Source organism: Megalobrama amblycephala, linkage group LG15 (assembly GCF_018812025.1).
Source record: "Megalobrama amblycephala isolate DHTTF-2021 linkage group LG15, ASM1881202v1, whole genome shotgun sequence".
Taxonomy (NCBI): Eukaryota; Metazoa; Chordata; class Actinopteri; order Cypriniformes; family Xenocyprididae; genus Megalobrama; species Megalobrama amblycephala.
Window position 1 is genome coordinate 2,770,021 of NC_063058.1, and position 26,753 is coordinate 2,796,773.

At 36.0% G+C, this 26,753-nt stretch overlaps 2 protein-coding genes across 6 annotated transcripts in view; one reads left to right on the top strand and one right to left on the bottom strand.

Annotated features, from left to right (window-relative positions):
* The window catches only part of si:dkey-234i14.3 (fibulin-7-like), a 13,339-nt gene extending 12,314 nt beyond the window's left edge, over positions 1 to 1,025 (bottom strand). The window contains exons 1-2 of the mRNA XM_048158711.1: positions 993 to 1,025; positions 560 to 647 (exon numbers count right to left, since the gene is read on the bottom strand). Of these exons, the coding sequence (XP_048014668.1) occupies positions 560 to 622 (63 nt within the window). The 5' untranslated portion in view covers positions 623 to 647; positions 993 to 1,025. The remainder of the gene's footprint in view (positions 1 to 559; positions 648 to 992) is intronic.
* si:dkey-234i14.2 (RNA-binding Raly-like protein) lies at positions 743 to 26,624 on the top strand. Of its 5 annotated transcripts, none has more exons than XM_048158712.1 (9): positions 758 to 1,067; positions 1,161 to 1,326; positions 1,691 to 1,912; positions 4,012 to 4,087; positions 15,981 to 16,144; positions 19,370 to 19,483; positions 19,741 to 19,880; positions 25,595 to 25,643; positions 25,730 to 26,624. In XM_048158712.1, exons 3-8 carry the CDS (start codon positions 1,885 to 1,887, stop codon positions 25,628 to 25,630), a joined length of 558 nt encoding a protein of 185 aa, XP_048014669.1. In that variant the 5' UTR covers positions 758 to 1,067; positions 1,161 to 1,326; positions 1,691 to 1,884; the 3' UTR covers positions 25,631 to 25,643; positions 25,730 to 26,624. The 5 variants fall into 5 exon arrangements, with proteins under 5 accessions (XP_048014672.1, XP_048014669.1, XP_048014671.1 ...); XM_048158714.1 differs by having other exon boundaries at positions 1,206 to 1,326; XM_048158716.1 differs by having other exon boundaries at positions 762 to 1,067; positions 3,983 to 4,087.
* Positions 26,625 to 26,753: the final 129 nt, after the last annotated feature.

Consider the following 26,753-nt stretch of genomic DNA (forward strand, 5'->3'; position numbering starts at 1 on the left):
CACCGTGGTTTCTCAGTGTGAAAAAAATATTCCATATTTGCAGACTGAGCTGGAAGATGTTTTGCAAGTGTGAAGCATGTTTATGAGAGAGCTTTGCAGTTTTGTTATAAACAGGAACTTTGTTATTATTACTAAACTCATTAATACACTATTGTATTATATAGATTTAAAATGTTAAGTATTCAGTATCAGACCCTGGAAAACCAGAATAAAATATTAAATGGTAAAGAGTTTCGATTAAAAGACCATTTTTATTATATTTACATTAATTATTATATTAATATTGATATTAATAATGAAATTTATAATATTTATTATAAAATATGTTAAAATATTATTATTAAAAACATTAAATGAAAAAATATTATATAGGCCTAGTATATTAATTATTATTATTAATGAATACAAATACATTTAAAACATCAATACATTTAAGTAAATACACTAAACACACAATATTGAAGCCCAATAGAAAATCTCATGATTTTAGAAAATTATTTGTAAAAAAATTTTCAAGATCGTTTTCCGTTTATGTTGATGTTGTTTTAAAGTCACTCACCTGCCCATGAGATGTGAAGAGTTGGCTTGTAAAAAAGAGCATGAAAAACACTACCACCTTCATTCTTACAACAAAAGTCCTCAAAATCCTGTGTGAACGTCAGAAAACTCGAGATTAATGTTGTTATTCCAGTTTGGTTGTGTTCAAATCCTGTCCTGACTGAATATCTATGCTGTCTTTGCTTGTTTTGAGATGTTTTCAACCCGCCCTTCATCTCTCGCGCTCAGATCAAACAGCGACTCGAGAGCGCGCTCACATCTGCACGCGAACGCGCATCTGAGAGAACTCAACCGTCAAAGATAACAAAGCCAGGTAACGTTAGGCGATTTTAAAAGGTACTCTTTCATTACGTGACCTAATTAGGCCTACCTTACCAAATGAAACGTAAAGCAGGTTGTCTTTTAAAGCAGACGATAAAGTTGACAGAAATTACCTTAAAAGTGGCCCATTTATGACGCTCTTGTTTTTCAACGGCTCTGATTTGAACTTGACAGAAAGTCACGTGACGGTGAGTACATGATGTCAGGGTTTTTATTTTTTCATTTGTCGAATAGTTTCAGTTATAGATTCAATTATTGTCAAACTTGATATCTTTTCACAGAAATCCAGCCGTTCATTAATCATCTGAACCAAATGTGTTTCTCAGAAATCACAACTGTCACAGACGGAGGCTTTTTAAATCCCAAACCCACGACAGTTTTACATCATCAGCATTTTCTAAGCGTGATTTCACCCGGAGTCTCGAATGGCTGGAGCGCAAAGCTAAAGTTAGTTTTTCATCTGTCATCCTCTCACATTAGGCGGAAAACTCAAGGGAATGGATTTAAAGCTCCCTGAATAACAAGAAAAGAACCAGTCAGCTGTATCATGTTAAAACGGGAACGGACAGTTTTATATTAAGTTATCGTTTCATTGATTTCCTTAATAAGGGCGCCTGGAGGAAATGTGGCAAACGCTAATGAAAGAACAGAGGCTGCTTGAATGGTCAAACGGCGCGCGCGTGCGTGTATGCGTGCGCGCGCGCTCTCCAACGCTGAGCAGACAGTGATTTATGAGGTCTCAGCTGAATTTTAGCTTTACAACTTTCATTTTTTTCCCTCGTCTGTATTTCTCCCATTCTCTGTCCTACAGGAAATGGATCAGTCCAGCAGCCCCTTTGAATGTGATGTGCTCACAAATGGTTCGACCCCCAGTGTATAAGCCTTTAACTCCATAGTAAGAGCTCCCTCTGCCTCTGCCTCTCTCTCTGAGGTTAGACAGGCACAGAGAGCATTTCGAGGGAATCTGTGAGCAGGATGAGCAGAATATAACCCTGTAATGACTCTATGAGAAGCCAGCATCGCAGTCTTCAGTGTAAGTATGAGCTTTTTGTGTCATCCTCATTCTCATACTCCATTCTCATCTGCATTTTACAGGAAGTTGAAATCATGTGTGAGTTGGTATTATAAGTCCAGTTATGTCATGTGGTAAAATTATATAATTATACATACAGATATAATGCTTTCATTACTACATTCATGAAAATGGAAAAATAATAAGAGTATATTTTGCATAAGAATATGAAGTCTTTTTTTGCGTTGTGAAATTATTATGACAATTAAACATTTCAGCTGTAAGTATTTATTATCATGATTTGCTATACTGACTTTAAATTTTTACTGATTTATCAAAAAAGTGTCCAGATGGGATGATTTTAATTACTGTATTCATTTTACTTATATTTGTGTTTGATTTTGGGGTGAAAAAAGACCTGGATATTTATTCGTGAGATTCACCTGACTAAATCACTATGTTATTTTAGTATTATTTAATAAATATTATAATATTTATTCATATTTTTAATTAGCTTTTATTCTTTATATTTTCAGGTTATTATTTTATTTCATTTTTCCTAATATATCATTTAAATTTTTTGTGATTTAATTAGTTTTTAATATATATATATATTATTTTTTTAATGAATTAATTTATTTAGTTGTGTTTTAGTAAAAAAGGGCACAATGTACATAAGGTTAACATAAAGGGATTTTCCGTATTGATTTTTCACAGGTGTTTTACACATATTTTGAATTTACGCATTGCATTGTATTTTTTTAAGGTTAAAGGCAATGTCCGTAAACTTAATAGATAATGACCTACCAGAAAATTAACAGTACATATATTTATGTAACACTCATATATTTATTTATTTATTTTTCTCTTTTTTACAATGTACTTTTAGTACTTCAACTTCAAACTATTTTATTTCATTTTTAAATGTATTTATAATTTTATATCTATTTTCAGTTTACACATTTTTAGTACATTTATAAACTGGAAAATTTTTATAAGTTAAAAAACCTAATTAATGTTTTAATATAATATGAATATATTAATTTCATCAGGTATTAATATAAATATCTGATGAAAAATTTAAACTTAAAAAAGTTTACATTTTTCATCAGATATTTATATTTTATTTCTGCTTATTTCAGTTGGAAACGCAAAACAAATTGTTAACACTTTATAATAAGACTCCATTTGTTAACATGATTTTTAACTACATTAACCATCATGAACTAACAATGAAAAATACTTCTAAACATGTATTCATTTGTATTTGTTAATATAATTTAGCGGACCTGAGCCGACATGAACCAACAATGAACAGTTTTGTTTTTATTAACTAACATTTAAAAAGAATAGTAACAAATGTATTGCTTTTTGTTAGTTAATGTTAGATCATGCGTTAACTATTGTTAACTAATTAGACCTTATTATAAAGTGTTACCGGATTTTGGTTTTATTTTTATTTTTAGTTAACAATAACAACACTGCGATCACTGGGTTACACCAGCATAAGTAATGTTGTAGTGTTCAGATCAGACACTCACAGTATAACATTTTCCACGTATAGAGAGAGTAACATCAGACTACTGGACAGTGACTTTCTGCAGTGATCTGATGATTTAGCCGCTGCTTTTCTACTAATGTGTATTATTTCATCTTTACAAACTAAAAAGTGTATAGGCTAAACACTCCAGGTGTTTTATTGTAGTCATTACTTGTTAAATGGCCTATATCACTAGGACAATGATGCATTTGCAGTGAAAGTGCATTGAGTAGTGTTCACCATGTGACAGATATATTAATCTTGAAACACAGATGATTAACTCTAACCAAGCAACAGATGTTGGGTAACAGTGTCATTTGTGTACGCACTGACAATGAAATAATGAGCTTGTGTTTCTTTAAATATATTTCCATTGTCTCTAAAAAGATATCGTATGTCTGTTTTCTCCATTCTAACACCCTGATAGCACAACATTTTCACCTCTTCTGTTTCTTGATATTCACAGAGAACATTAAGTGTGAAGCAGCGTATGTCGCTGTGACAGAAGGAGTGCTGTTGTATTATTCAGCTCGTTGTTGTTTTTCTTTCAGTGCGCGCTTGTGCCGTCTTTCTTATTTAGACAAAAGCATGACGGGTGTTTTGCGAAGCTCCAAACAGAGACCCGGTATGAAGCGACCTCGAAACGAGCCTTACAGGTACATTTCTCTTTTCTCACAGGCATATTTCACAACTCACATCATGAACACGTATGAAACATCTGCTCTTGCACTCATATTTTTGACATTGTGTCACTGTGATTTTCTCATCTTCGTCATTCTCTTGTCTCTACATCTTCTTTCATTCTTCACCAACATCCATTTTCGGGTGTTTTTGACAGTAAGCTTTGTTCTGATGCAGAAAGTGGATGATGGGTGAGCCTCTAAAAGTGTGGGTGGGCCGGAATAATTCACATCACCCCATGTTTTTCAACCGGCTTAATTTGGAAGGAAAAAAAAATGATGGACCGGTCCCTGCGTGTCACTATAAACGCCCATTACTAAAGATGAAGAAATGTAGGATAAAGATTAAATAGGTCATGAACACGTCAAAGCAAACGGGGCATTGTAATGCAACACGCTACAATGAACGTTTCAATACAACATCATCATGCACTCGTTCAGAAAGACAAAATTTACAGTTTGTAAACATTTCATTTAAATGTGTCTAGCATGAACAGCCTCAAATAGTTGTGGAATGTCATGTCAAAAAATGTTGGATTGATTTATTATAAGCAGTGTTGGGCACGTTACTTTAAAAAAGTAATTAGTTATAGTTACTAGTTACTTCTCACAAATAGTAACGGAGTTAGTAACTGAGTTACATCATTATAAAAGTAACTAATTACCAGAGAAAGTAACTATTGCGTTACTTTAAAAAAAATAAAAATTATGAAAATATGCCAAATAAATTGAATGCCCCCAATATTACATATAAGTCTAAGAATAAATTATTCTTGATGCGACTCCTGACTCATGATCCGCTCTTGCTCACGACATGAAATTTCTCTGTACTGTGTTGGTAGCCATTAAAGAAAACGTAGTTTCATATTTATGTTTAAATAGTCCTCCTGTGTTATGTTTTAAATCCATTTATTCGATTATGAAAAGTGAACAGCATGAGTAAGATGCATCATAAGATGCGCAAATATATCGGGAGACATGGAGTGGGTCGGATATGATTTTGACCACTTCATTAAGTTTTGCTTTGTAGAAAGCCTTTCTATAAAGTGAATTTCGTTTTGTAAAAATTGTATCTTAATTTTAATCAATGTTTCATCAACCAATTGCTTGGATTTAATATATAACAAGCAAATATAGCAGACAATAAAATCATGACATGGAGGCGCGGGCGCGATCATTGGCGGTGAACTGGAGCGCGTCTTAGCATAGGCTAAATGAACCGAAACTCAGAGGCTGCTTGCCTCACAAACATGAGAAATATATCTATAGAATGCTTGAAATATCTACTTTAACGAAAATGAAGTAATTAAACACGAAAAGAAAGAGGCTACTCTGATTATGTAGCCTAGTCCGAATGAAATGTGCATTATCTCTCTAGGCGCGTCCATATGAGCAGATGATCAGCAATGAGAATCAGCAATGTCAACTTCATCTTTGCAGCCGACACTGATTCAGAAAACATTACTTTATTAATAAACAATTCAAATGTTTCCTTGCTGTTTTTGTCACACTCATAATCATTACTTTTGCCGGTTCTTTATGGCAATTATGCGTGCCCTTGAGTGCTATATAGCCTATATTATGTAAACGCTCATTATTATGGTTTATTCTCTCCAGTATTTAAGAAATTAAATTAATATAAATGTGATTAGTCAACTAATAGCTTAAATGAACAACTACTAGTCGACTAGAAAAAAACTCATTTCACATATTTTCGATCAAGCATCAAAAAGGGTATTCTGGTTTGAGCTCGCGCTTCGCGCGCATGCTCTGACAGACACACACACAGCGCATCATACATTATCATCAGTTTAAAATTATATTTGTGTATGACTAACCCCAACACACACCAGAGAAAAAAAACTTTGCAGGTCCTATGGCTGAGAGAGAGCTTACTCGGATGAAAACCGCTTCAGTGAGCTCAATTATAGTAACGCGGCATTTTTTTTGCTAGTAACGGTAACGGCGTTGTAACGGGAGAAAAAGTAATTCGTTTGATTACTCGTTACTGAAAAAAGTAACGCCGTTATTCCCATCACTGATTATAAGCGAGACACTCGCGTTCGCTCTAGACCAGTGGTTATCAATTGGTTTGGCCTTGGGACCCACATTTTCCCATGGTCATTAAGTCATGACCCACTTCTTTAGGACTTTTATATATATATATATATAAAATTCCTAAAGAAAATATATATATATAAAAAAAAAATATTATGTTTTTAATAATGTTTTTTAAAAAAATCAAGCAAATTTATTTCACAAAAATTGTTGACACACACACAAGTACTGTCCCACTTAACATGCACATAAATTGTACGAATATCTCTAATACTGATGAATAAATAGGCCTATAAATCTAGCAGTTCCACACCAAACAAGTTTTTTTAATACAATAAACTTGGTAAGTTGGCAAGACCAGCCACAGTCATTTAAAGACCCACTGAAGTGCCTTGGAAAGCACAGCTTTATTCACTGTGTTGAGGTAATTTCCGAATGAAACAGAAAGACAGGGCGGGATATATCTAGAAGTCTCTCCCCTTTTATCAAAATAGCCAATAGCGTTTCGCCTAGATCACAGCTCGGCCTGAGCCGTTGAGCTCGTAAAACCCAATTTCCTTATAATCTCTAACCGTTTCTCCTCCAAATTGCTTTAAAATATAACATTGTTTTTAGAATTCAAATGGGTCTGAGCGTTTTGTGGTCTGTGCCGACTCGTGCATATGATCCGCTCTGTGATCTTGTGTCTCTGGGCCAGAGCAGACATGACACTAACGCGAAAACTTCATTCGCGTCAAAGGAAAGCATATTTACACAGTCTGAATCGTTCCCTATTCTCTATATAGTGCACTACGTGCCATTCACCATGTAGAAACTAGTAAATGTGTGAACAAATGACCGATTTCAGCCACAGCTTCAGCGTCTGTTGATAGTGTAGGAGGGGCGGGACTTCAGATTCTAGAGTGCATTTGATTGGACAGAAGATATGATGAGAAACTGAAGTCTGCGGTGATGTCATGAAAATCCGTTATCCATTTTAGCGGAAGTTAGAGACTGTAAGTTGTGAATGCTTATATCTTCTAAATGCGAATTTTGTCATTGTTTTGGAACACACCAGATTATTCATAACCTTAATGGTGCGTTCACACCAGACGCGAATGAAGCGTTAAGCACGAGTCATTTACATGTTAAGTCAATGCAAAGACACGAATAGACATCTTGCGGTGCGATTCGGTCATTCGCTTGAATGACGTTATTCGCGCAAATGACGCGGCACGAACTGAGCATTTCGGGTGTTTGACGCTTAACGCGTGATTCGCGTGAATCGCGCATGTTGAAAAATCTGAACTGCGAGAGGAGGCAGAAATCCGAAACAACAATGAAGGACAAAATCATCGTCACTGTTTGATACACGTGTAATTGATAAGTGCACACTATGAGCACAGTATAATGTCTGACAGCACAGGAAAGTTTGGTTTTCTGAGGTGAGAGACTTTTTGTTTCGTAACAAGCTACGGAAATAGCGTTAGAATAATGACACTGACATATAGCCTGACAACATATCATCTGACCGAAGATACTGAATCAGGACAGCGCGTATTTCCCAGGCACTTCATGAGCCACTTTTGGGTCGAGACCCACCAGTTGAGAAACACTGCTCATGACACATAGCAACACAGATAAAGTATTCCTCATATGTTGGATCTTTATTGTATATTGTTGAGACATGTGGAGGCATGCCTTCTCAAGCCTCCGTACGAACTGTGTTTGTGATGTTTTTAGTTGGGAGAGGCACAAGGCACGAAAGGGCTGTTTGCAAAGATGCTTGATTTTTGTAATTCTGCTAGATGCCACTAGTGTCGCAAAAACCACATACTTCACCTTTAAGCACGAAAGCTACAGCTCTAATTGTCTTGTATGGCTGAGTTGGCTGGGTTTTGAATTTAAGAAGATAATATCATCGTAATTCTAACCATCTGTTAGTTCTCTTTAAAAAGTTGTTGTGGCATCCTGTCATCTTTGTCTAAACATGTTTCTTTCTTGAATGCGCCATAGATAGTGATTTAGCCATTTCTATAATTACATAAAAAGGGCATTGCTAGTCAGAATCTGGATATTTGTGCGAAAAAGAACATAACACTACTGGTGTGACGTAACTGAAGAGACAAATTAGCATATACTTATTAATATTAGGATAGAGTACTTATGCATGACAAAACAAATCACATTTAAAATAATTATCGAAGCATTGTTAAACATTAAGAAAATTGTATTATTAAAAAAATAATGTATTCCCACTGGTTCTGAGTTATGAGCTAGACTGGACAGTTAAATTTGTGAGGCATTTTTAAAACCTTGTCTTACAAAAGTCTTCGTTTAAGTGTCAGCACCAAGACGATCTGAAGCACAAATGTATTTGAAAGTAAGACTTATGCTCTTAATAAGGTTGTCAAATTAAAATTTGAATTTAAAATAAAAATCCACATTTGAATACAAAAAAGGTGCATGTGTATTTTAAGGCAGACACAGGAGATGTGATCATGATGTAAGAGTTGCGTTTTTCTTAGCCTATCCAGTTGAACCCATTCGATGTGACACTGCTGTGTTGGTCATTCGAAACATTGCACAACAGAAATAGAGAAGCTCAATATGGAGAAGATCTTGGTTACATTAAAACCATAACCAAGTTGTTCACACAGAACGCATTGTCTGCGCCGCTTTTCCATTGTTTTCTATGTAAACAAGCACTAGATGGACATCTTTGACTGTTGCAGTCGCGTCTCAACAGAGAGCGCATGTTTAGAAAGCCATGTAAAGTTAAAAGAAGTTTTAAAAAACATGTCTCGAGACTTTGTAGGGTTTTTTCATTCCACTGCAATGTAAAACAAAATACTCGGCGCTTCGGCTCTTTGTATTAAGCTAGGCGTTAATACAAGATGCTGTTTTGTTCATAATTGTTTATGTAATTTATTAAATTTTATTTGATTTATAAATATTAGTTGTAAAAGTAACTTTTTGTACAGTCAGTCATGCTATTTCATTGCTTTGAATAAACAATTTAATGCAGTGCATTAATATTTTGCTCATTGCGCCCTCTTGTGGCTTCAGGAAACACCCTAACCTAACCTTTTCCCCCTAACTGAAATTATTCCTTTTAAATTTGAGTATAATTAGAATATTAGTAATATTTAAATTAGAATTTAGTTTTTCAGTCATTTTGAGTACTTAACGACATTAATGAGAGAGAAAAATGTACAATCCCATGACGCATTGTGGATGACAATCAAATTGAAAATGGTGGAGAAATATAAAACTATTGATTTACATGTTACTTACATATAGAGAAATAATATTGCAAAATCTCTCTCTCTCTCTCTTTCTCTCTATATATACACACACTGATCAGACATAACATTATGAGCACTGACAGGTGAAGCGAATAACACTGATTCTCTCTTCATCACGGCACCTGTTAGTGGGTGGATATATTAGGCAGCAAGTGAACATTTTGTCCTCAAAGTTGATGTTTTATTAACAGGAAAAATGGGCAAGCGTAAGGATTTGAGCGAGTTTAACAAGGACCAATCTGTGATGGCTAGAAGACTGGGTCAGAGCATCTCCAAAACTGCAGCTCTTGTGGGGTGTTCCTGGTCTGCAGTGGTCAGTATCTATCAAAAATGCTCCAAGGAAGGAACAGTGGTGAACCGGCGACAGAGTCATGGGCGGCCAAGGCTCATTGATGCACGTGTGGAGTGAAGGCTGGCCCGTGTGGTCCGATCAAACAGACGAGTTACTGTAGCTCAAACTGCTCAAGAAGTTAATGCTGGTTCTGATAGAAAGGTGTCTGTCAGACTTGCAAGGACCAGTATGTAATAGAGACTTGGGTCAGAACATTTTATCAACTGCATAGCAATGACCTGCTAGCATGATAGTCATGGCAGTGACTTTTTCACAGACTAGCCGCACTCAAGTATACAAGCATCTTATGATGAGTCCTGCAGACTAAATTGAATGTCCTTTATCTACCCATAATGCACTTTAAAAAAGTACAAGGTCTATAATGCAGTTTCACAGTCCATTTAATCTCATTTACCTTCCTAAGCATCCAGCAACACTTAAACACACACTCTCACACACGCGACAGGAATTTACTCCGCTTATCTGCATAATGTTACAGGGCGGCTTTGACTGGCGTCTCCTCTCTTGGCTCTGGGCTCCGTATGACTCACACAGCTTGGCTTATTTGCCTCTTGTTAAGTGTTTTCACACATCAGGAACTTTCTTCTCTATTTCAATCTCATCAGAAGATCTGACGTCTCATTGGTTATTGCCTGCGGTCAGGTTCGGCAGTGGGTTGTTGTTGCTGCATTAGTGTGCGCTGAGATTCAACACAACCCCTGGTTTCCATCTGCATTTTAAACGCCCTCCCGTAGGGCCATGCATCCCGTTGTAAAGAGAAAACCTCTCAAACACATTTGGCAGCATGCATTAGTGTGGCAAAGAACGGGCTCTCCAGTGGCCGCTCTTTTTGGTTTGGAGATGTGTGTGTGCCATAACAAATATCTAAATTTAACCCTCTACTGTGCACAATGTTGCCTCTAGCTAACAATCCCATTTTCTTCCATTTGGAAGCATATGAAAGAGCAAGAAAATGATTCACAAGGGATTACTTTGAATAAACAATAAAAAGTTTTTTTCTTGGCGCTCATTTTAAAATCTTTTCCGCCATTCACATTCGTCAGTGAGTGAACATTTGAAAACCTTTAGCATCATGAAGTATTTGCATGTTGTAAGGAACAGCTGAATGAATATGGATGCAGCAGTAGAGAATACTGCAGTTCATATAAGTTCATATTATGTTATATTTTTAGATTTTCTTATATTATCCATTATTATAGCAATTTTTAGTTCTGACTAAAGCCAATTCTGTCATGCAGTGAGTTGTTTAGCATAATAAATTGTTTAATATCTGTTATTTTTAGCATTAGTATTTTTATCATACTATTCTGACATCAGTTAACATATTCAAATACGTACAAATATTAGTTAAAATCTGTCTTTGATTAAATTCTGTCATATGTAAGGAAGCTTATTTCTGCCATGGAATAAAAATATAAAAAAGGTAACTGCAACTTTTTATCTCACAATTCTGACTTTTTTTCTTGGAATTCAAAATTTACATCTAACAATTCTGTATTTTAATCCTGAATTTTTAGAGACCTCACCTGACCCCATGCAAATAAAAAAAGGGGGGGAGGGGGAGTTCTGGAAAAAAAAAACATAATTGTCAAATAAAAATTCGCAATTACCTTTTTATATATTTTTTATTACAAGCTTCCATATCATACAGCACTGCCTCCAAAAATAAATAAATTATGCCAGAAATGTGATTTTTTTTTGTTTGTTTGTTTTTTGTTTATGATGAAATAAAGTTTATGATAATCATAATTTAAACTAGATGCAGTTATGCTATGCGATTTCCAGGGTGTTGTGATTGGCTGCCATGGTGATGATATACAGTTGCTAAAGTGTTCAGAATGTGTTTTAGCATGTAATTATGCAGTTGCCAGAGTGTTGTGGGTGGTTTCCAGGGTGTTGCTATGCAGGCGCTATTGTGTTCCAAGTGTTTTAGCATGTTGATAAGTGGTATTCAGGGTTTTTCAGTGGTTGCCAGGGCGTTGCTATGCGGTTTCTATTGTGTTCCAAGTGTTTTTGGCATGTTGCTAAGTGGTTTTCAAGGTGTTGTGGGTGGTTGCTAGGGTGTTGCTATGCAGTTGCCATGGTGTTATGTGTGGCCCAAGTTATAAGAGCCCACACACATCTTTACGATTCTCTTGTATTTAGATACGGTTGGGTCTCTCAGTAAATGCAGGTTTATGGTATTTTTTGCTTGCATTATTATCTGGGAGGAAAAAAATCTGTCTGATTGATAACAAAAGTAATAACGCAGCTCTTATCAAGCAGCCACATTATCTGAGGCATCATTCCTGTTTGTAGCACAAACGGTGTGGGACAAGTTTCGCAATGAAGTTTAATACTTAGGTTTATGATTTGGTTTAAATCACTTATGAGCAACAGTAATAGTGATGTTTGGCTTTGCAGGTTCAGACAGTGTTTGTGGCTCAGGTCTGCAGCTGAGAGCAGGTTATTTTAAGAGCTGGATGTCAGTATCGTAAGACTCTTTTATCCTGCAGCTTAGAGCGGCAATCTGACCCGCTCTGATCCCACTGCAGTCTAATGTATATCTCCCTCAATCATCGTAGCCCTCCAAGGCAAAGTCATTTACTGCTCCCTATCTGTGGATCAGAGAATCTATCTGGACTGTGTTGGATGCAGGGAAAACTGTAAGGCCCATAAAACAGTGGAATAGGACCAATATACTATTTGAACAACACTTTCAAACTAAGAGCAAAGCAAAAACACACAGGTGATCGCTCAACAACACAATGAATGTATCACATTTATTTTGTATTTCAAGCTGCACAAGTATAAATAAATTATATGGTTATGGTTCTCAGTTAATGGTATATGTCCATTTGAGTGATGGAGACTTTAGCCCAGGGTATACTTCGTTTGGTTACAAAAAAGCCCAAAGTATACTTCAATTTTTACGTGTACGCGAGGGTCAGGGTACAGTGTACATCACATGAATTTCATCATCACAAGAGTATGCGTGTACTGTAAGCACATCACCGGATTTTTGTAACTGCACGTACTTTGTACGCACAGGTTGCACATGTAGTAAAGGTAGTCAGAAAAACTGCATAAACAGAACAGAGCGGAACACATGCAAGTTACAGTGAAAATGGAGGCCTACATAGGCGACAGATTGTGCAAAGAGGTTAGAAAGTACCCTCATTTGTACAACTATAGCATAAAAGAATACAAATATATTTACATGTGTTGTAACTCGTGGCGAGAGATTGCTCAAAACTGCATGTGTCGAACGCCTGTGTACGCATACGAGTCACACTGTACATTGACCCTCGTGTTCGCGTAAAAAGGGCTTAATGAAATTTATGGGCTTAATGAAAGTTATAAGCAATTTTTTTCTGCTGGAGAAACCGAACAGGAATGCTGTATATTGTTCACATATGAGTATGCATATTGTAGTGATAAACACATGAAATTAATGCAAGTCATTACAAGATTTTTACATTTGTACCATTTGCACTGTGATTGGCTGGATTAGTTCCATCTTGTCACTGCACTGCACACAGTACAAGACACACTACAAGTTGAACGACAAATTTGCAATAAGGTTTCAGGAAACAGTCATTACTAGCTAGTTGATTTCAATGATGCATCATATTATGGTAGTTAAGCAGTGAGTTACGTCAGTGTACTCAACAACCAACCAATCGTTTTATCAACCAACCAGCCAGCCAGCCAAATAATCATTTAGTCAGTAAATCAGTCTGTTAATTATCCAGTCAATTATCAAACCAATCAATTAATCAGTCTACCAATCAACATACAGATTATTCTATCAATGAACCAACCAGCCAGCAAATTAACCAATCAATCTATTTGTTAGTAAGTCAGTCTACTAATCAACCTGTTGACTGTTCTATCAACCAGCCAGCCAGACAGACAAACATCAAGCCAACTAACCAGAAGAAGCCAACCAATCAATTAGTCAGTCAGTCAGCCAATCAACCAACCAATTAATCTATCAGTCATTCGTTCACGCTACCAGTTAACCTACTGGCTATTCATTCAATCAGCCAGCCAACCACCAACCAACCCATCAATCTGTCACATTATACTGTTTTAGAATCAATGTTCTGTGAAGAGGAATGTTGATAAAGAATGGCTTATATATTATTACTTATATTATAATATTACTTATTGTTATTTCATATTTCTTTACAATACATTAAAGTTAAATTGTACATGAAATGTAAAAAGTATTTGTAGAAATTAACATCAAGCAAAAACATTAAATGCTGAAAAAGTACTTCAGTAGTTTATTGTTATTTCATGTTAGGTACTGCATTAACTAATGTTAACAAATAGAACATTATTGTGAAGTGTTAACGAATTGCTTAACTATTTGGTACCTTATCTGCTTCAAAACAAAATGTGTTTTTCATCCATGTACAGTCAGCAGGAATGTTTGAGTCAATTCTCCATATTGTGATACTAATATAAATGATTATTTATGATCTCTCAGGTCATATTGTAAGGCCTGCTCATGCATCCAAATCCAATAGCGTTTACAGATTTCAGTTATGTGGATGCAGCAGTGTATTTCACTTCTGGGGCTTGTCATTATTTTCCTGTTCATCTGAAATGGCCATGTTTTGATTTTTAACTGTGCTGAAATAGCAAAAGATTTCCTTCCACTCCATTAACCTCCATCCCGCTTCTGTGATCCCGATTCATTTCAGCGAAACCTCTTTCCCCCTGTGTGCACACTCAATCTGAATTAATCAATCTGAATTACCTCAGGGAGAGAATCAATCATGTCAAACACATGAAGGACAAGTGAGTAGTTTCACATTTACACCACGTCTCAATATCCAGCGCTGTCCGTTCAATGAATTTGTCCCAGTGTGCCATTTAACACCTTCTTTCCTGCAATGATTTACACAGCAAATTTAGTCAACAACAAACAGATGTGCTAATGTTGCAGCAAACAATTTCTGCAAGATACAATAATAGATCAGAATGTTTCGTGCCAATTCAATTTTTTTTTTTATAAAGCCAGAGCTCATAAAGAGAGATATCATTGCCCATCTTTATGGCTCCTGCTGTTCTACAATTTATTGAACAGCTTTGCAATAAAATGAAAGCTGATATCTGTCCAGATGTACATGAATGAGCGTTGATAAAATGGCATACAGTGAAGCGTTTGATTCAGATGCGTCTGCCGCGCACTCTCTCCCTGTGAGCCGTCAGACAGCGACTGAACTCTGGATAATGAAGCTTGTCTGAGAGATCAGCCTGTCACTTTAGAACAAAATCTCATTAGTTTTAAGAGACCTCTCCGTGTGGCGTGTGATCCCATTTCCTTCGCTGAGAAAGAGGGAGAAAACAGAATGCATTAGCACTTCAGCAATATGCAGTTATGGATCCATGGCCTAGCGGTTAGCGCACATGCTCCAGACAGGTCAAGCCGTGAAGCTCACATGGAAATCTGAGGTTTGATTCCAGCCTGCTTTGTGTCCCAATTCCATTCCCTCTTGTTTCTCAAGGGCTACTTCTTTTCGCTTTAAAACACAGTCGAAAGTATTCTTGTAATTATGCTGGATTAATATGGTTTATTATACAAAAGAGATTCTGCAGCTGAAATCTGCAAAGTTTTCTTTAGTTGCAGATTCCATGTGGCCCTGCTTATGTCTCTATTTCTGTCTGGTCTCGTTTCTTTCGCTCTATCCTACCCCGTTTTCTTAATTGCATGCTCCATCACGCTCTTGACACTAGCAGCAGATTTCTCCCAATCTCTCATCTGCTGATATCTCTCTCCGGTCACAAACCGCTAGGCCCCAGGGCATAATGGGAAAAGTCTCCTATTTCATAGACACTGCTAATCTTTAAATAAAAGCGTTGCAATTTTTGAGAAAGCTCTTTGTAGCCAAGTTTTGCCGGAGACGTTCGCAGCATGCCGAGGATGTGACAGAGCGTATAAAGTTGGAGCCGTAGAGTGATCAGTAAAGTGGCATGCCGCTAATGTATGTATCATGCCGAGGCCGCGGATGGCATGCATAATTAGCTGTGATGTTCCTGAGTCGCAGAACAGGAAGTAGGCCAGGGCCTGCCAATAATAACCATGCCTTGTGAATCAGAATTTAGAGCGTTGTGAAAGAAAATCTTTTAGCAAACTTACTGTTTCTTTCAGTTTCACTGATCTGATTTTAATTTTCAGGGTTTTCGATTATCAACATGTTCCGATCTCTGTGACGACCATCCCGTGTGACTTCACGCCATTTGGACGGACATGTTCATCTCCCTCGTCATCTTCCGCAGCCCTGCGGCAAAGCAGAGAAAAACCTCAGAGCAAACACAAGTCCAGGAGCAGAGGAAACCAGCGTAAGAAGCACTAACATCTTTCAAAGCTTAAAGAGGCCATATGCTCTTGTACAAAGTCTTGATGTTGTTTTTTGGGCTCTGTTAGAACAGATTTTCATGCTTGGATGTTTAGTATTTTCCTCATATTCCTCATAATCTCCATTGTTGCAGCTCCTCTCTTCCCAGTCTGTCAGTAATGCTCTGGGCTGCGTTTCCCAAAAGCATCGTAAGCTTAAGTTGATCGTAGCTCCATTGAAACCAATGGAGCTACGATCATCTTAGGCTTACGATGCTTTTGGGAAACGCTACCCTGTTCAGTTCCTGTCTCTATGAAGCCCCTCCTTCTGAAAAGCGAAATATGCTCTGATTGGTCAGCTGAACCGCTGTATTGTGATTGGTCAAGCGTTTCTAGCATACTTGGGAAATGTCCCATCCCCAACTGCCAGTTTCAACACACAACTAACTAACTCAACCAGGCCCTGCCCCTTTAATCTGCGTACAAATTATTTAAATAAGGAATATTGAGAAAAAAGGGCTGAAAATATTGAAGACATCATCTCACACTAAGGGGAATATGCACATTTTTGTCCAATAACATGCTCTTAAGAATATGAATTTGACTAATAATAGCAAGTAGCTACATATACTAAATCCAAATGGCTGTTTATGTTATGCACAATCTAAACTTCCTGTTTTGATAGGAAATCAGCCATGTCTAAACTAGTCACTAGCATGGTGTAAAATTAATATAGATGATTTGCTGAGCAAATCAAAGTTAGTTAAACTGTCAGCATAGCAAGCGCTGCAATTTTAAGGCAACTCTATCGCCCCCTTGAGTACTGGAGTTTATCACTGTAACGCAAGAATGCACATTATGTAAAAAGGCACAACAGTTGCAATGCATTGGCCAAGTGTGTCTGCATTCGCATCTCATGATAATGTCAGCATGTCTACAGTGATTACAGTGTTTTGTATTGGTATATGTTGCATATATAATTGTGCGTGTGTGTGTTTTTGTGAGCGTGTATATCTACATGCATGCATGGACCTCTGCTGTCGAACTCCAGATGGTTTCTTCATTAAAATCCTCCCTCCGATATAGGACTACTCCCTCAGTAATCAAACCTAGCCTATCACAAAAAGCAATTATAGCAAATTAATAGTGCATAACCAATAAGAAGCGTTTATAGTGCTTTATTACAAGCCCTAATAGTTTTTACTGCCAGCAGATCACAGTAGAATGAGTTTGCCTTTGTAGCTGGGAGGTCAAACCGCTTTTTAATGGCTGCTGCTGAGCTGGAATGAGGTTTTTTTTATCCAGCTGGGATTGGAGGGGTGTTTGTGTAGTATTATCACGCTGTGCAAAAGAGGTCCAATCTAAGTTTCCATCATTAGAGACATTAGAAGAGTTGCTGATATCTGGGCGTGTATAGAGAATGAATGAATCCCTGAAACATCTCCTTATTTGTCTTTTGAAAGTCCAGCCATTTGACTTTGGTTCTACTTATATACTATATATAAGTACGTTTTTTTATGCTAAACAGTAAAAACACTCCAATTGTGGCCCAAACAATAGTGTGAGTTTGGGGCGGGGCTAAATGTTTGTCCAACCAATGACAGGTGGGGGGTGGGACAGAAAAGGACAGCTGGGAAACCTGTTTGGGGAAAAAAAAAAAATAATTGCAGTTTGTTTGTTGTTGCTACTGGCACAGAAATTATACACTTGATCATAAAAACAAAACAAAAAACACCTTATGCTATTCTGAAGGATGTCACACATAGATATCACAAATAGAAATCATATCTGTCTCTGTGAAAGACCTAGACTCTGTAAGCAGTAAACAATAATACTTTTGTGTGGATTTTTAGCCAATTTATAGGTTTGTGGAAGTTAGGATGATTGCTTAATTGTGCACTAAACTGCTAGGCTACATCTTATATGTCTTAATTTAAAAGCTGCAGTATGTAATTTCTGCTCCATAGTGGTGCCAGTATGTTTGGCCTGACACAAGGCTGTAACCATGACATTATATTATACATTTTATTTAAAGAAATTAAATAATTAAAGGATTAAAAGTGATTTAAGGAAATATAGAAGAAATAAGAATGGTAAACAAAGTTCCAGGTCTAATTAGCCTATAGTTGTGAAGTAATCCATTTAAAATCTTTGCAAATAATATTTTATTTTGAAAAAAAAATATGTACACATTCACTCTTGTCTAATATAAAAAATAAAAAAAAACATTTCTTGTTTCGTCACATTTAGTTAGGAATGACATCATTTAAATAGCATATTTTCAATTCAAAATTCAATTCAACATAAAACAATTCAAATATTAATTGTTTAGCTACTTATATCTTCCCCCCGCATGCACTCTTTCACTGTAAAAAACACTTTAAACTGTCATCCTAACAACAAATAGAGCTGTGCGTAATGGAGAGCAGCATTAAGAAATATCATATATTGGGCAGGACTTGTCCCCCTCAATGCCTATGGTGGTTAAAGCCCTGGTGTATATTGGTGTAATTGTTTTTTTCCCAATGCCTTAAGTTTGGAGAGGGACTATTTGTCAGACCAATGGGTTCATTCACACTATGTCGTAATTAATGTAAATACAAGTTGCAAACCCAGAAGTTCCACTTGGTGCTGTTTATGTCCTTAACACGAGGACATTTAGGTTTTTAACACTATTAATGCCAAAATGAATCTGTATAATTTGAGTAATCAGTAAACAAATCCACAATACAAGTAACAATCATTATGCAAATATGTTATTGAATAAAATGTTAACGTTTATTTAGCTCAGCAGGACATTGGACATTAGTTATCCAACTCTGTGGAGTCTATTTTAAACTGTAATATGCTTATTTTAGATTAATATTGCATTAAAAAGCATCACCAATAGTCAATTATTGGAATTATCAAAAAGACATATTAACTACACTTTATTGCTGAAGCCACTGCAATTTGCGATGTTGCAGCAGTCATGTGGTAGAAGTCATGTTCTGCATTTAGAGAATTCCAGAACATGAACACTCATTTTATAAGCTGAAATGTCGTAATTACAGTAATTCCAGCATGATGTGAATGCACCCGATGGCTCCAATGACTCGAATACATTATTTTTATTTTTTTGAAATATCAAACTTCAACTTTAAGTTTCTTTTCTTTTTTTCCCTCATATTTTTCAGTTCACTGTATATGCTGAACTCACCAACTGTAACCCTGTCCTTCTCTCTCCGCAGTAAGAATGGAGGAGCTGATGTGCATTAAGAAAGAACTGACAGTGATTAAATCACAGATAGATGAGCTGCTGGACAGTCTGGAGCAGATGGACTCTCAAAACCAAGAGCTGTCCGGTAAAACACTCATTCTTTCATCATAAGAGTGCAATAGTGGATCACGAACTGTCTCATATTTGTGATGTAATGTCTCAAAGTTGGGGCAAGTGGGATGTCTAAAGAGACTGGTACCTTGTCTCTGTCCTTGATCTTGTTTGATGTCATTTAGCACTCTTGTGTGTGTGTGTGTGTGTGTGTGTGTGTGTGTGTGTGTGTGTGTGTGTGTGTGTGTGTGTGTGTGTGTGTGTGTGTGTGTGTGTGTGTATGAATCTCAGGAGACGGTGTGGCGTTCTCTCCGCTCCACGGCTCTGTGAGCAGTGCGGACGATTCGTCTGGTAGCTCCCCTCCCTCGAGAACAGACAGAGAGACGCAGAGCCCACAGACAGCAGACAGCAGTGATGAAGACAGACAGCATGTAAACACTCACACACACACACGCACACTCTCACACACACTCGCACACACTCACACACACACGCACACAGCTGATGCTCAACTCTTACTCAGACACTGAGGAACAATGTGATTAAATCAATTATACCTAAAATTTAATCTGCATTTTTATAAATTTACTCACAGATTCTTGAGATAAGGGACAAAACCTGTTTTAGAAGTTAGTTTTTATTATTTAATAATTCATTATTTTTAAGCTGGTATATTTGTAGATAAAGGTCTCAGCTAATGAACCATGTAAGGGAAAAGGTTTTTCTGAAAATGTTTTTTTCTAAAAATGTAGTTATTCACTTCAGAACTTAATTTGTGTCAGCTCCGTCAGACACATTAAAAAGCATGCTATTTTAATTTGATCCATCCAACAACAGTGTAAAGTCTTCAGTTATGTAATAATTGTGTTCAGTTTTTTTTTTTTCTTGGGTTAGGGTTATGATGAACAATCCAGTTCCTAAATTCCTTAATTCTCTACCCTCCTTTTTAATATTAAACACATATAACCAATGTTCTTACGTAAATCAGACATGATATCATGTAGTTCAGTTGATGTTTTAATATTTTAGCACAATGAATTGAAAAAAGAATAATACATTTCTTTCAAACCTGCTGGTTTTCTTTTTTTTTTTTTTTTTTTTACACCCATAGAAATAAAGAAAAAATATACAAATAGGTCCCTATGAAATCAATTTTATTTTTCTCATATTCCATTTTATTTTTTTCCAAATTCCGTTTTTTCCGTTTTAATTTTTCTGGATTCATTTTTTTTTTTTTTCATTTTAATATTTTTGGACTCGATTTTAAATAGTTAAAATAAATTTTAGTAATCAAAAAGCATGTCTAAGTAATTTAAATAATGAAACTTATCCAATTTATCAACAATTTATTAAAAGTTTCACAAAAAATTAAAATTTTTTATGGCCCTATGATATACGTTTTATTAAATGGTTTAATTACATTTTAATAAAAAAGAATGTCTAATTAATTGAATTCTTAAAAACAACAAAATTTATTAATTAGAAAATGTTTTTTATGAAATGTTTTGTTGTTTCAGAAATTCTGTTGTGAATTTTAATTTTTCTAGCAATCAAAAGAATGCATAACATTAATTTAATTTATCTTATTCATGAAATTAAACAGAGGTTTATGGTTAAAATTAAAACATGAAAGAAAAAGGAGATTGTTCCTTAATAATAAATTATTAAAACTATATTTTTATTATTATTATTAGGTCTATTAGTGTTAGTTTTATTATTACATTGAAACATCAAAATTCTACTGTACAACAGTAATATGTTTCTGTCAAGTTAAATCAAACTTTTATTTTGACGGCTTGCCGAAAGCTTGAGTTTCTGTGTCTTTATGATATGATGATAGTTTTTCTCAAATGAACTGGTTAAATGCTGATGAAGTGACTTTCAGAGCGGCTCTGTCTGGAGATGAATTTCATGCATTCATGTCCTCATATAGTGAGGCAACATAGGATGAAAACACAGCGAGCGTCACGTGCTACAGTGTGTGTGTGTGTTAGGTAAATGAAACTGCGCTTCTGCATCATTCATTTCAGAGACACACAGACATGCAGGATTCATATTTAAATAGACTTTTTGTGGTTTAACATTCACAGACACTAGTCTATATCACAATCTAATTTAAGTGTACTGATCTACTTTTTATTCATTCATTAAAAAATTGACAAATGCTGTGACATTCCGCGTTAAATAGTAAATTCCGTTTTTATGACTGGATTATGCAATTCCGTCCGCGTTTTCTGCATTACAGAAATCATAGGGCCCTATACAAATAATCAGAACACACTTATCCCTACCCTTCCCAAATTATCCCACAAAACTAGGGTAAAGGGGAGAAAAAGAAAAGAAATAAAAAGGGGGGGGGGGGCATTCAGCGTAAGCGTTTTGAAGAATGCGGAAACAGGAAGTACGTTCAAGGTGATATTTTGTGTTTATAAAGCATAAACGGTTGTTTTTTTTTTTTTTTCGAAAATGACAGATCGTTTCCCTAGATAAGACCCTTATTCCTCGCCTGGTATCATTTAAGGCCCTTTGAAGCTGCACTGAAACTGCAATTTGGACCTTCAACCTGTTGGTAGCTGTTGAAATCCATTATATGGAGAAAAATCCTGGAATGTTTTCCTCAAAAACCTTAATTTCTTTTCGACTGACGAAAAAAAGACATGAACATCTTGGATGATATGGGCATGAGTAAATTATCAGGAAAAGTTTATTTAAAAGTGGACTAATCGTTTAAATCCTTCAACCAAGAAAATGTTAGGAGGGGGGCATGAGGATTTCCAATGTAACAGTATTCGTCTTCTGGCTACCTATGAAGCAAAAGCAATAATGTCAGCATGACGCTTGTTGACAAATACTGACGGAGTTGACAAATACTGATGGAGTTGACAGTAATGATGGAGTTGACAATAATGACGGAGTTGACAAATACTGACGGAGTTGACAGTAATGATGAAGTTGACAAATACTGCCAGTATTGACAAAAACTGACGGAGTTGACAATAATGACGGAGTTGACCATAATTATGGAGTTGACAAAAACTGACGGAGTTGACAAATAACTGACGTGTTGACAAATACTGATGGAGTTGACAATAATGATGGAGTTGACAAACACTGTCGGTGTTGACAAAAACTGGTGGAGTTGACAAAGACTGGCGGAGTTGACAAATACTGACGGTGTTGACAAAAACTGACGGAGTTGACAAAAACCGACGGAGTTGACAAATACTGACGGAGTTGACAATAATGACGGAGTTGACAAAAACTGACAGAGTTGACAAAAACCGACGGAGTTGACAAATACTGACGGAGTTGACAATGATGGAGTTGACAAAAACTGAAGGAGTTGACAAATACTGACGGAGTTGACAAAAACTGAAGGAGTTGACAAATACTGACGGAGTTGACAAAAACCGATGGAGTTGACAAATACTGACGGAGTTGACAAAAACAGACGGAGTTGACAAATACTGACGGAGTTGACAATAATGATGGAGTTGACAAAAACTGAAGGAGTTGACAAATACTGACGGAGTTGACAAAAACCGACGGAGTTGACAAAAACTGACGGAGTTGACAAAAACTGAAGGAGTTGACAAATACTGACGGAGTTGACAAAAACAGACGGAGTTGACAAATACTGACGGAGTTGACAATAATGATGGAGTTGACAAAAACTGAAGGAGTTGACAAATACTGACGGAGTTGACAAAAACCGACGGAGTTGACAAAAACTGACGGAGTTGACAAAAACTGACGGAGTTGACAATAATGATGGAGTTTACAAAAACTGACGGAGTTGACAAAAACTGAAGGAGTTGACAAATACTGACGGAGTTGACAAATAATGACGGAGTTGACAAATACTGACTGAGTTGACAAATACTGACGGAGTTGACAAAAACTGATGGAGTTGACAAATACTGACGGAGTTGACAAAAACTGAAGGAGTTGACAAATACTGACGGAGTTGACAAATAATGACGGAGTTGACAAATACTGACGGAGTTGACAAATACTGACTGAGTTGACAAATACTGACGGAGTTGACAAAAACTGATGGAGTTGACAAATACTGACGGAGTTGACAAAAACTGAAGGAGTTGACAAATACTGACGGAGTTGACAAATACTGACTGAGTTGACAAATACTGACGGAGTTGACAAAAACTGATGGAGTTGACAAATACTGACGGAGTTGACAAAAACTGATGGAGTTGACAAATACTGACGGAGTTGACAAATAATGACGGAGTTGACAAAAACTGACGGAGTTGACAAATACTGACTGAGTTGACAAATACTGACGGAGTTGACAAAAACTGATGGAGTTGACAAATACTGACGGAGTTGACAAAAACTGATGGAGTTGACAAATACTGACGGAGTTGACAAATAATGACGGAGTTGACAAATACTGACGGAGTTGACAAATACTGACGGAGTTGACAAAAACTGATGGAGTTGACAAATACTGACGGAGTTGACAAAAACTGATGGAGTTGACAAATACTGACGGAGTTGACAAAAACTGATGGAGTTGACAAATACTGACGGAGTTGACAAAAACTGATGGAGTTGACAAATAATGACGGAGTTGACAAATAATGACGGAGTTGACAAATACTGACGGAGTTGACAAATAATGACGGAGTTGACAAAAACTGACGGAGTTGACAAATACTGACTGAGTTGACAAATACTGACGGAGTTGACAAATACTGACGGAGTTGACAAATACTGACTGAGTTGACAAATACTGACGGAGTTGACAAAAACTGATGGAGTTGACAAATACTGACGGAGTTGACAAAAACTGATGGAGTTGACAAATACTGACGGAGTTGACAAATAATGACGGAGTTGACAAATACTGACGGAGTTGACAAATACTGACTGAGTTGACAAATACTGACGGAGTTGACAAAAACTGATGGAGTTGACAAATACTGACGGAGTTGACAAAAACTGATGGAGTTGACAAATACTGACGGAGTTGACAAATAATGACGGAGTTGACAAAAACTGACGGAGTTGACAAAAACTGACGGAGTTGACAATAATGATGGAGTTGACAACAGTATTCGTCTTCTGGCTACCTATGAAGCAAAAGCAATAATATCAGCATGACGCTTGTTGACAAATACTGACAGAGTTGACAAATACTGATGGAGTTGACAATAATGATGGAGTTGACAAATACTGATGGAGTTGACAAAGGTCCAGCTGGGGCCAAATATACAGTATATGTAAATAGAATCATTAAACAACTTTAGAAGAATTCCCCATATACAAAATCCCATATTAAAAAAATCATATAGACTTTTTGAGAGCATTTGTCAACCATCAGACATAAAACCTGATGGAGTTGCCGTCTGGTGGAGTTAACAAAGTTGAGTTTTTTTCCACCGTAACCACATGTTGTACAGTGGATAAATTTTGTTTTCTTTCTTAGATGTAGCTGCCTTAATAAACATATAAAAAATGGTGAGATTTATCCCACAACTATTTACAGAAACTATTTCACCAGGATGACGGAGTTGACATGTTTAAGCTATGACCGCAGAGACTTCAACATGTATAAAATAAAAAAATATATATATATATATATATATATATAAAACTTCCAGGACTATGTGTCCTACTGTGAGATCCACAATGAGCAGTAATAGTGCTCCTCAGAGTTGAAGATGACCATGACATTGCCTGATTTATTCAGAATTATTTAAAATCCTGACGGAGTTGACGCAAAGTGAGGACACACACTTTGATAGGCGATTTTTAATGGAAAATATAATTCAAGACTTACTTTTTTGTATTGTTTGATATATTACAGATCTCCGCCTTTAAATTTAAATTTATATTTTTGAATTTGTTGCATTTTAAAACACTTTGATTGGCAATTTTACATTGTGACCTCATGCTGAGGACAGGTAAATTACATGTATTTTCCAAGTATAGAGCATGTATTTAAATAATACTAACAAAATTATTTAAAAATAAAAGCAATGAATGTCCTGAGTATCCACAATTGTTTTAGATGTAACTTTTATACTTTTAAGTATATATATTTTTAAGGGTTAAGTGTTTTTGATTCATTTATTTCTTTTTAATCTGTTTAACCTGTATCCATGCGTGTGTTTGCTAGGTCAGTGACAATGAACCAGATTTGTTCTACATGTAAAGACAGATTTCAGGTAAGCTGGAACCTGTAACTATTTGTTTTAAATAAACTGTATGAAACTAATGTTTTTTCTAAGTGTTCTGTTACTCTTTCTCACAGACTCCAAATTCAGACGCCAAGATCTTCGGGAAAATCCACAGGAACTCTAATGATGGTGTAAAGAAAAGGGCCATGAAATACGAGCAGAGATGCTTGGATCCGCCGAAACGGTCATCTTGTAAACTCAATGATATCAGCTCGTTTCATTATGAGTTCAGTAGTTCAGTTATGACTGATGCTGCAACTCAATTCACGATTATTGATTTCTGCTTGAAGTCTTTGAATCTGGTTTGAATCCAGTTCAGGAGCAGCTGTCTAAACTAATATGTTTGTTGTCAAACGCTGCAGATGATTTTATGACTTATTTGACCATATGATGTTTTTTCAATCGGTTAAGTACTGATATGATGATCCTGAAGGTGATGGAAACACAGACACACACCATGTTATTGCAAATATCCTACATACATAATTTTATGGTTGTACACAATAGTTATGGGTTATTAAATGGCTGCTGCCAATAACGATATCTAAATATATCTATATGAAGTGATAACCCCATACATGACCCTGATATATTAAAAGTAATTAAATTATTTATATTTATTAGACGTGAGATTTACGATTTAAAACGAGATGTACATTAAACACTTATTTTAACCCAAATGTCATGTATTATCTGCTCATTAATCAGTCTGGCTAATTTAGTTTTATGACCTTATGGTCAGCATATGAATTTTTTGTGCGTAAAAGTCTAGCAACATCCATGCTCTTACCAAAAGTTTTCTTTGAAATAAGGCATAACATGGTAAAGCGGTTTCCCGCTGCATGCTTGTGTATCTTTCTAAATATATATCTGTGATTACGTAAAATATTATGGAATGCCACATTTGTTTGTATCACACAATTCTGAATGTATTCACCAACAGAAATAAAAATACATTCATGTACAGTATGCTGTCTAAAAGACTCAGACTGTTTTTGCCTGAATATAATTTTAATGAGTAAAATGTTTTAATTATTTTTAAAGTTTTAAAAGCCATTATCTGTACAATTATCAGGGTTTTGAACCTGAAGGCACTCT

Coding starts and splice junctions, on each gene's coding strand:
- si:dkey-234i14.2 (XM_048158715.1), top strand. CDS start 1,885: ATGAGAAGCCAGCATCGCAGTCTTCAGT. Junction 1,913..4,011: donor CCAGCATCGCAGTCTTCAGT/GTAAGTATGAGC, acceptor TTTCTTATTTAG/ACAAAAGCATGACGGGTGTT. Junction 19,881..25,594: donor GTGATGAAGACAGACAGCAT/GTAAACACTCAC, acceptor TGTGTTTGCTAG/GTCAGTGACAATGAACCAGA.